General features: G+C 34.8%; 1 protein-coding gene and 1 long non-coding RNA gene across 4 annotated transcripts; both read left to right on the top strand.

Moving 5' to 3' along the window:
* Window positions 1-3154: 3154 nt before the first annotated feature.
* Window positions 3155-4105, top strand: LOC149673219 (uncharacterized). 3 transcript variants are annotated; one of them, XR_016367142.1, is made up of 4 exons: window positions 3155-3491; window positions 3566-3730; window positions 3803-3942; window positions 4011-4104. It is a non-coding gene; the product is annotated as an uncharacterized LOC149673219 (long non-coding RNA). The 3 variants fall into 3 exon arrangements; XR_016367140.1 differs by having other exon boundaries at window positions 3156-3491; window positions 3569-3730; XR_016367141.1 differs by having other exon boundaries at window positions 3157-3491; window positions 3569-3730; window positions 4014-4105.
* Window positions 4106-4923: 818 nt separating this feature from the next.
* On the top strand, window positions 4924-7260 carry LOC149673220 (E3 SUMO-protein ligase ZBED1-like). Its single transcript, XM_089840233.1, has one exon. The coding sequence runs from the start codon at window positions 4924-4926 to the stop codon at window positions 6445-6447; it is 1524 nt and encodes a 507-aa protein (XP_089696359.1). The 3' UTR covers window positions 6448-7260.
* Window positions 7261-11248: the final 3988 nt, after the last annotated feature.

Here is an 11248-nt window from a genome sequence, read left to right on the forward strand (position 1 = left end):
ACGGTTTTTTTTATAATATCTGTCCCTTCAGTCTTAATGTAATTAAAATTTGAATAACTTTGTTTTTTTACCGCCATACGCTAGGGGTTGATACATTTCTAATAGCTTAAGGAAGTACTTGAGTATCGTTAATTACATTTAATTTATATCTAATAACATAGATTCCGATAAGCATATTATGTTGTACTTATTTATGAAGTAAGTTAAAAAATGACAGTATTTGAAACGTGGAATATAAATGTTTATTTGTTTTATACACTCTATACATTTATCATTGAGAAGAGTTAGAAGATGATGTCTATATATTTTAAACCGTGCCAAAAAGCTTAAAGAGAGGGGAAAAGGTGAAGCGGTCAAAGGGAAAGAGGGTTGTATAGGCGCTTGCTTCGAAGATTATTTTTTTTAACGGATATAAGAAAGTATGGCCGTGAACACGTGTGATCCACGTTGCATCACAGGGAAAGAAAAAATACACCGGCCCCACCCTTTTTTCACCGTAATACTAGAGGATATTTCAGTAGAACAAAATTGATTGAATCAGGGATAACGAGAGATCTCAAGTGATGTGGCCTAATTTTGAGCTAGATCCTCTTTTTTTTATTAACAGCATTATAGAATGGAATGCTGTTAGATTTAATTGCCGCTGGTGATTTTGCGAACTATGTTAATGAAATTTAAATGTAAAAATTCCATTTTGGAATAATCGAAATCGTTAAATTTAAAAATGAGAGAGTTCTTCGTTTGCGGGGAGTATATAGCAATAGACGCCAGGGAATTACTTTCTTGGGTGTTTGTGGATAATTTCTAAATAACTATAACTATTTCCTATATATTGGAAGAACATCAAAATCGCTGGAATTTAACTCTTAATCGTAAAGTTATATCATTTGATTTTGATTAGTTTTGTAGAACTCTCAAACCATGAAATTATTATAAAGTTTCTACTTTTGATTGATAATTTATTTCTGTACTTTTCGCTTATTTTTCATCAATTTCTTCCTAGTTTTTTCCCCTACAATTTCTCCCTAATTTTTTTCCCGTACAATTTCTTCCTAGTTTTTTCCCATTATAATTTCCTCCTAGTTTTTTTCCTCTTGCAATTTTCTCCTACTTTTTTTCACCTACAATTTCCTCTTAGTTTTTTCCACTTCAATTTCCGTCTATTTTTTTCCCCTACAATTTCCTCCTAGTTTCTTCCACTCTACAATTTCTTCCTATTTTTTACCCAAAATTTCTTCCTATTTTTTTTACCCACTATTTCTTCCAAGTTTTTCCCTGCAATTTAATGTTTTTTGTCGCTTACATTTTACACCAATATCCCCGTATATTTCAAGGGAAAATTTCCTTAGTTTCCTTATTTTACCATTCTTTAGTGAACACCCTTAACAACGCTAGTTTGGCTGGGTTCTCTTTAAAAAGGAGAGACTTTCTCCAGAAGGATGATTGAGACATTAGTCAAGTTACTTACGAATCTGTCACGCTTGGTGATTTTTGTAAAACTAACCTCGTACCAGCTGTTATCTTTTCGAATAAAATTCAGATAGTGACCTTGGTTTACAGATGAACCTTTATGAATGATCACGCCCCTAGTTTTGTAAACGCTTTGATTTAAAACCACTTTCTGATTTTCGAATCCCGATATTTTGGTTAAAATCTTAATAGGGTGACCATTTACTACAGTATCTCTTGGAAACCACAGAAATACGTACTTACTGGCAGAAATCAATATATCACGTTCATTAATTTCTCTGTGTTTACAAGTTCCGCATGCCATCATTGCTGGTCTCATCCTTTCGATCAATAGTTTCCAATCAATTTTAGCGAGGTTTGGCAAAGAAAGAGTGAAGATGCAGCTTTGGATAATGTTTCCAGAACTTTTTTCAAGGTGACAGATCGGGCATTTGGTAACGTTTTGCGACTTTGTCCATAATAGTTCTTGAAGAGCGTTAGAGTCACAAGTTTCCATTTCTTCGCAAAGTTTTGGCAAGAGAACCCATAAGAATTCACTAGCATCTTGTTGTTGTTTGTGAGTAAAAGGCAGACCAACAGCCGTTCGCAAATTGAAACCATCGTCGCCGGAACTCGATTTTGAATTTTCAACACGTTCATTAGTGTTACGAAGGCAAGTCATAATAGGCTTATCGCTCAATGATCCTTTATGCCCTTTAATTCCGGAATCAGTAAGAGCAATTGCAAAACGCTATTTGCGTAGCACGTTACTCCATCTCCATTTTCAAATCCTTCCATGGGAAAAATGTCTACACTCTGAAGACCTAGTCTAATATTTTTATTTGGTCTTTCTTTTGCCGTTTCATCTAGGGCTGTTCGATACTACTCGATGCCAACTTGGTATCGAGTACTTCAATCTTTCGATACCGGTATCGAGTACCGTTTCTGAGATCCGATACAGGTATCGAGTATTTTAAAAAAATCCGAAGCATCGAGTACTTTTCTCCCTATCTTCCCCCCCCCCTGCGATCTAAGGAAGGTTTCATTTTTATAACTTGTGGCCAATCATTTGCTATATATTTTATCACGTGAATGTTTCCCTCATCGACATAGTCCCAAGAGGGTCCATCGTCCGTTCCTAGAGTTGACTCTTGACTGACGTCACTCGTTCTTGTCTTGGCTTGTTCAACATGCGGCACCCGCGTGTTGCATGACGTCACTGTCATCCGATTCGCAATTTGCGAAATGATTGGCCACCGTGGCCACGGCGCATACGCTCAGGGGCGGGCCTCCCCTAATTTCTCGCGGATCCGGGTGAGCCTGTGAGGGTGACGGAGTACTCACTCAGTCAGTCAGTCTGCAGGTATACGCTTTTACGCCGTAAATTGCCGCCATTAATTATCTGCGATGATGACTCGATGAGGTTCTTCTCTTCTTCTGTTCTTCTTTCAACTTCTTTGTTTAAATCGTCTGTCGCTGTTGTAAGTTTAAACTCCCAAGTGCCAACCCCTAATCGGAATTAATCTTAATAATTTAACAATGTTAAACGAGTATAACTAAAAATAAGTGACGCGGAAAACCACATTTAGTCATAATAGGCTATGGCGGCTAGCTATTATTTTTTAAAAACTTTAAGCCTTTGCGCTTAGCGGGAAAACGCGACGTCACGCGGCGGCGTGAGAACGACTTAACGAAATCAAGCAAAAGTAAGCTAAGCTATGGCGGCTACTCGTTTTTTATGACGGATAGAGACATTCCGCGTTGGGTTTCGTCCCAGTTCTTCAATTTGTCGATTGTCAGTAACCAATCGTTGGTTTAATTAAAAGTAAGTATTGAAATACTATGTATCAAGCTTGTGAGTTAAATAATTTAATGTATTGATTTTTATTTTATTTATAATGCAGTTTAGTTACAAATTCTTTGAGCCTGACAATCCTAAGTTGACATCGCTATTTTTGCATTGAATTTACGAATATACTAGTGAACTACAATTACTACTTAGTCAAGCGGAGTCAATATTCAAGGTCCTCTTTTGTGTAATGGTATGAAGTGAAATAATTGTAATATTTTGTCCTTTCCACTGTATGTAATTAGTAACCACTATTTGTTTTTTCAGTAGTTTAGGCATTCACATACAATGCAGTTTAGTTACAAATTTTTAAAGCCTGACAATCCTAAGATGGCATCGCTATTTTTGCATTGAATTTATGAATCTACTAGTTAACTACAATTACTACTTAGTCAAAGGGAGTCAATATTCAAGGTCCTCTTTTGTGTAATGGTATGAAGTGAAATAATTGCAATATTTTGTCCTTACTGCTGTATATAATTAGTAACCAATATTTATTTTCAGTATTTTAGGCATTCACATACAATGCAGTTTAATTACAAATTCTTAGAGCCTGACAACCCTAGGATGCCATCGCTATTTTTGCATTATAATTACTACTTAGTCAAGCGGAGTCAATATTCAAGGCTGTCTTTTGTGTAATGGTATGAACTGAAATAATTGCAATATTTTGTCCTTTCCGCTGTATGTAATTACCACTAATTATTTTCAGTAGGCATTCACCATTTTCTTGAATGCAGTTTGACCATCTATTATTTGAAGTCCATCCAAAATTCCACTTTTGGTTCATTTACTTTTGGTCCATTTAAAGACTTCTACGTTTACATCTATAAACCAAAGAAATATGTGATTATGAAAAGTCCACTTGAAAATCTGTAAGTTCGAAACTTGGATATTGACCAGTATTGAACCTGAGAAAGCTGCAACTGCCCTTGGAAATCTAAAAGTCATCCCACACCTAAATTCCCTTAAAGAAATTTGTTATTTGAGAAAGTCAATTTTGTTATTTCTAAAATTTATAGTGGAAGTTTTATAGTCCATTTTAGGTTAGATTCATTTTACACTTGTTTCATTGCAAAGACAAGAGTGATGTAGACCCTCTTCATAGTTAATAATGTGGTTGAGAAGTATTTAGTATTTTTATTGTATAACCAACCATAAATTATTGGTATACCAAAATGGCCCCCATTAAGAGAAAAAGTGCAGCATGGGATCATTTCACTAAACGAACTAAAAATATTGCGGCATGTAATTATTGTGACAAACTTATTTCGACATCTGGTAACACGAGTAATTTACTTAAACATTTACGAACTAATCATCATCTAAACGTTGAATCCAAGGCAGACCAACCTGACCTTTTAGTACCAAAAGCCCCTACTGCACTTTCAATCGAAAATGAAAACCCCACTATATTATTGGGAACCGCGACTTCAATCGAAAATGAAAACCCCACCACGACTTCGTTACCAAGTACAAGTACATCTTCAACTGAATCAGTAGCGTTAAAAAAATACCTAGCATCCAAGTAGCTTCAGAATCTCACAACCAGCTAACTTTAACCGAAAGTTTTCATAGAGCAGCAGCATTTAATTCGGGAGGCAATAAGAATTTACAACTCACTGATGCTATTCATTTCATGGTTGCTCGAGACCTATTGCCCCTTAGTGTGGCTGACGGAGAGGGTTTCGTTATTTAATGAAAGTTGCAGTCCCCGTTATAAACTCCCATGTAGGAAAACAGTAACGGCTGGTTTAGATTTAAAATACACAAAACTAGTTGAAACTCTTAAATCTGTAATAAATTCTGTAGAACATGTTTCATTAACTTCCGATATATGGTCGGAAAGTTGTTCTAACACCTCTTTTATTGGGGTTACGGTTCATTACATTTTTGAGGAAGAACATAGATCGCATAATTTGACTGTAGAGGAGCTCCCAGGTAGCCACACTTCGGAGGCCATTGCAACGAAACTATCTGAAATTTTAGCTGATTGGAATATATCAGTTATGAAAGTGGTAGGCTGTGTCACAGACAATGGAGCCAATATTGTTAGGGCTGTAAAAGACACCTTTGGCGAATTTAAACATTTACCGTGTTTTGCTCATACGTTAAATCTGGTGGCCCAAGAATCGTTATCTATCGACAAACCAAAGACTTTAGTTAAAAAAGTCATAACCCTTGTACATTTTTTTAAATCTAGTCCTTTAGCTACTTCCCAATTAAATGATGCACTGACAAAAACAGGAAAATCTATTTTAAAACTTATTCAAGAGGTACCAACTCGTTGGAATTCTTGTTATTTAATGATTGAACGTTATATCACGCTTCACGAAAGTGTTGTTGTAGCTTTGTCTAAAAGTAGGCAAGCACCGCCAATAATTTCGGCATCCGAACTTGATGAACTACTAGAACTGAAATCTTTGTTGATACCTTTATTTGAGGTAACAACAGAGATTTCTTCAGAAAAGCATACTACTCTTTCAAAATTAATTCCATTAAGTAGATGTTTAAAAATTTCCATTTCGCAACAGGACTGTAAAACGGAGTGTGGTATTTCATTAAGAGCAAAACTATTGGAACAAATTTCCAAGCGCTTTCGTTTTTTAGAGCAAAATGAACTAATTGCTTGTTCAACAATTCTTGACCCTAGATTTAAGAAAACACATTTTGAATCGCCATTGGCTTTTTCCAAAATGCTTGGAAAAATTGACAGGAAAATGAAAATTAATACTCTTGTAACTGAAACAGAACAATTAGCTGCACCTAAACCTCCGTCTACTACTGAACCTCAAAGCATTTGGGGTGTTCATGAAACTTTAATTAAAAGTTCGAAAGTTAATTTAGATCACTCTTACTCTGATGGTGAAATTGATCCATCATTGAAACAATATTTGAGCCTTCCATTAATAGAAAGAACAGAATGCCCAATTAAGTTTTGGTCTAAGTATAAACTAATATTCCCAGAGTTAGCTGCGGTAGCTTTAAATTATTTAGTAATTCCGGGTACTTCCGTACCAGCTGAACGTTTATTTTCAAGAGCTGGAAATGTTATTTCCGAAAAACGCAAAAGTTTAAGTGGCAAGCATTTGAAAAATCTAACATTTTTGAGCTCATTTAGTCGAAAGGAATGGGAGTCGTCTCAGTAAGCTTAAAGGAATTAAGCCTTATATATCATCATTCACTTGTTTAGTTAATTTATCTATTTAAGCTTTATGGAATATGGGGGCCATTTTGGTATACCCTAGGTGTAACCGGTATTCATATTTTATTTTTGAGTTTTTGCTCATATTAGTTCCTATCTATGTATCAAAGTGATACACAATCCTAAGTACGAAAAACCAGTGATAATTTTAGTCAATTAGCTAAAAAATTTAGTTTGTTAACTTAAAAAAAACTATAACGTTCCTAGACCTATATTTAAAAGTGAGACTCATTCCTAAGTACAAAAACCAAGTGATAATTTTCGTGAATTAACAAAAAATTGAACTATGTTTTGATAACTTTAATAGTAACTTAATTATCTTAATAGTTCCTATCTATGTTTAAAAGTCAGATGCAACGCGAAGTACAAAAAAAGTGATAATTTTCGTGAATTAACTAAAAAATATACATTGTTAACTTTAATAGTTACATTAATATTAACTTAAATGTTCAAGAGTTCCTATCTATGCATAAAAGTGAGACTGAATCTAAAGTACAAAAACAAGGTGATAATTGTTCGTGAATTAACTAATAAAATATACATTGTTAACTTTAATAGTTACATTAATATTAACTTAAAAGTTCAAGAGTTCCTATCTATGCATAAAAGTGAGACTCAATCTAAAGTACAAAAACAAGGTGATAATTGTTCGTGAATTAACTTAAAAGATAAACTTATCTTAACAATATTCATGTAAAAAGACTAACTTTTGTGTAAAAACATTGTTTTAAAAAATTTTTTGAAATAAATTTTACAGTTTTCATTATGTAAAAACATTGTTTTAAAAATTTTTTTGAATTAAAATTTTACAGTTTTCATTATGTTTGGTTTGTTATTCATTATAAGGGATTTACTAACTTAATTGAATTCTTCAATGGATGGACTCGATAGTTTCTTATCTTAAAAATTACATTTAATAAATTTAAATTAAATGTCATAATATTGCAGAAAAGCTAGCCCGAGAAATAAACACTAGTTACAAAACTAATATTAATTTAATATGCAAAATCAAATATAGGTGGCGCTTTTTTAAAGTACTCGATACTTTTGGTATCGAATATTTTTTTCTCCGATACCGATACCCGGTATCGATTACAATGCTCAATACTCGATACCGGTATCGATACCGAAAATCTTCGATACTCCCAGCCCTAGTTTCATCAGATCGCTCTCCTTCACCTTCTAAAATACTCTTCGGCGTTGGCCTTTTTGTACCTCTTTTTGCTTCCGACCCCACTATTTCTATAAGTGGAAGATCAGGTCTGTGTTTTGGACGCAGCGTGTTATACTCCACGATGGCCCGTCCATCTGGCATAATTGTATTCGGGTCTAATTGCAAGAGATGGAGACAGGCCAAGGAAGTCACTCGCAATAGAGCAACGTACGCCATGCCTGTTCCAAATAAATTTGATCCCAAATCCATAATTGCGCATTTTAAAACCATTCCCTGGCTTTTGTGTATAGTAATGCCGTATGTCAAGATTACCGGAAATTGCGTTCGTTTCACGTATAAATAAATCAATTGCGAGAACTTGACGCTCATTTTCTCGACTAAAATATCGGGCTTATTGTTCTCGTAGCTTGTTTCCCGTTCTTCTCTGATACGGCGGATACCAGTGATCTTCCCACTGTCGTTCTAAGTCAAGTCCTTTATTAGACTGTCTGACCTGGCCTAAAGTTAACCACTGCTTCAGTGTTACAGTTGCATGAAATAAAAGATAATTGCGTTAAAATTGAATACTTTGCGATTATTGATTGAATTTTAGTCTCAATAACTGTCTAAAATTTTTCGTAACACGTCGTGTTACGCGAAATTTATATATAACTTAATAATTAATTTAATAGTGTTTTTTGGCGATTGGTGTAGTGAAAAGACCTTAATTATTTAAAATAAATTCAATAAAAGTTGTATGTGAATGTTTTTATGGTTTTCAGGTTTCCTAAGAGTAGATATCCAGTTTTAAGTTACGAATTAGTTTTAATACAATAGGGATTGGTATGGTATTATGCGGCCTTAATAATTAAAATTTAAGCAATTATAGATGAAAGAAATACTTTCATTGGTTTTTTATGTTCCCCAATATTAAGTTACTAAGTAGTTCAATTACATTTAAACTTGAATTAAGAACATTAGCAGCACTTCTGGGTGGCAAAGTTTGAGGGAATAAGACACATGTCGGCGCTCCTACCCTATAGGTGCCGACTGCCCCATGTCCGCCGGAGGTGACGTGACCCCAACGCCCCTTCCATCACCTCCCAAGTAAACCTCATTTCCTTCCCTGCTTAAACACATACTGAAACCTGATTAATCGCATCCTTGCCGCGGTCCACTGACCCAATTTGCATTCAAACCTCAAAAAAGAAACATTAGCAGCAGCTCACATCTTTGAGTGTAATTAGTTATTAAAATATGGAATCATTTATCTTCAACGCACTCTTCGATTTAATTTTAAAATATAAATGTTTTTCCATTTTATAACTTTTAATTTCATTTAGTCGCAAATTATATATTTTATTTTATTAAAGACAAAATTAAAATTTTCCTAAAGCAAAGGAACTGTAATGCTCTTTTTAGTTAACGTGTCTTATCCCTTCTACAATACCCCTGCTTGGTAGAGCACGCAGGCAAAATCTCCTTTCTCCAATTTCCATAGCCCTTTTCGCATGTCGGAGGGTAAAAGTGGGGGAAAATGCGAGGCGCATGCGTGTTAGTAACAACGTGGATAAAATAGCAGACTACGGTCTAAGCCTCCGCGTATTTCCTCATTATTTTAGGGGCATCAACTTTGCTATTAAATCTGATCATTTTCGATACATTTTCTTGATTTGTTTTCTTAGAAATTTGGAAAAAAAGTGTAATAAAATTCATTTAAGCCAAAGGTTTTTTATTTAGTTCAATTTTGTAGCATTGTTCAATTATTTTTTTCATATGATTCTTAAGCCTTTGCACTATGCCTGGATGTTGTGTACTATGGGTGGGAATTGGGATGCAAGAATCAGTCGTATAAAGTAAAGAGGGATGGTAAAACCGTGGAAATTAAATTTCACAGAATTGTTGTGAAAAGGAGAACGAGTTATAAATCGAAAATGTTGGAACTCCAAAGACGGGGATATGTAACATGCATTTCGTTAGTAGTATCGGACCCTGGTCGGGAATTGGCGGCCCTCGCGGGGAAAGCGCTCTTTTTTTGAGGGGTCGCTCTCGTGGTTTTGCCCGGCCCTGCTTGGATACCGGCATTATTTATGAAGCCGACACTAAGCCTTGGTTATTAAGGGAAATATTTTCGATATTATAATTTTTTAAGCTTCAATGTGCATGTGTTTTCTCCAGTAGGATTTAAATTTTATTCCCATATTTTTACAAACTTATTTAAGTTCCAATATTTTTAGTTTATCATAGTTACCTACAATCCCAGCTATTTCTCCGTAGGCCGATGGCGTCGTCTGCTATTTTATCCACGGCGCACGACAAGCGCATGCGCCCATGAATTTGCGAAAAGGTCTATTCCCCGATTCTCGCGGCCCTCGCCTCTCCAAGTTACTCAGAAATCGATATGTTTTTTTTAGTTCTTCGTCATGTCATTCATTTTTTCGAGGAGCATGGCTCAGGGTCGTACTTTGTACTTACCGTGCGACAAAGTATCTTTCCAAAGTCGAGGGATGGTATGTGTCAATTGAGAGTCAAAATAGATTCTAATCCAATTTTTAATATTCAACATAATATTCAATCCTGTTCATAAATTTTCACAAACTTTTAAAGGGGTTAAAATAAAGAAATTAAACAAAAAAATCAAACTTGTATCTAAGGGAGGTTTGTACTTTAAAACCTCTATGGAATGTCTCCTTTAAGTTTCAAATTTAGATTTTAGGGGTGTTTGGGTTAAAATCGTGCAGTTATGCACTAAAATAATAATGTTCAAAAATAGAAAGTTAAGATTTTTTAAATTGTATCAATCCGTCAACCATAATCTAAGTTGTTTAACGATAGTTTAAAGGTTTTAATTTCTTACGAAAAGTTGCTCCTCTTCCATATTCTTCTTAAGGGTTAAGTGTTCTTTTTTTCTTCTTTCTCAATTTAAGAGATAATTATGAATTTTTTCTTTTCTTGCGATTTAAGGTATAATTATTATTTTTCTTTTAATATTTCGGGCACTCGCGCTCCTTCTCTTCTTCAACTTAGGGGTTAAAAAATATCTCCGAGTTTCTTTTCCGAAAAATTAGGGATTCAAATTGATTAAAAATAAAGGTATCAAAATGAATAAAATAAAAGTTTTGATTTAAAATTGACTCCGTACGTCTTAGGATTTCTTAAGGGTGAGCCTACAGGGTTTCGTTTAGACAGTTCAGGTGTCGACTGAGGGTGGGAAAGGAGGGACTTCGTATTTATAATTTCTAGTTTCTCGCAAAGATCTCTGGGACAATGACGTTTGTTGATTGACTCCGGTTTAGCGAATAGTGGACCATATTTATGACGTAGCCGGGCGGATTCATGTTATCAACGATTAGACAAAACTTTTAAATCTGGGACCAAATTGGGATTCGTCAGTTTAAGGGTTAAAAAAGCCAGGTACCAAGATAGTGACTCAATATCTTGTTGCTTGGGGTCTAAATCAGCGTGACAATTCTCTGAGTTCTTGAAAAGTACCTCAGTTTCTAGGTATTTCATTTTGCACTGTGGATATAGGGGTATAGGATAGTTCTAGAAAGTTCTGTGTCAACCTAGATGGGCTAGTTCCTTTACTTTT

The sequence above is a fragment of the Phalangium opilio genome, unplaced genomic scaffold, assembly GCF_054372755.1.
Source record: "Phalangium opilio isolate 3A_F unplaced genomic scaffold, DU_Popi_V2 ptg000053l_1, whole genome shotgun sequence".
Classification (NCBI taxonomy): Eukaryota; Metazoa; Arthropoda; class Arachnida; order Opiliones; family Phalangiidae; genus Phalangium; species Phalangium opilio.

Excerpts from the sequence above, each read along its gene's own strand:
- LOC149673220 (XM_089840233.1), top strand. The coding sequence starts at position 4,924 with ATGCTATTCATTTCATGGTTGCTCGAGACCTATTGCCCCTTAGTGTGG.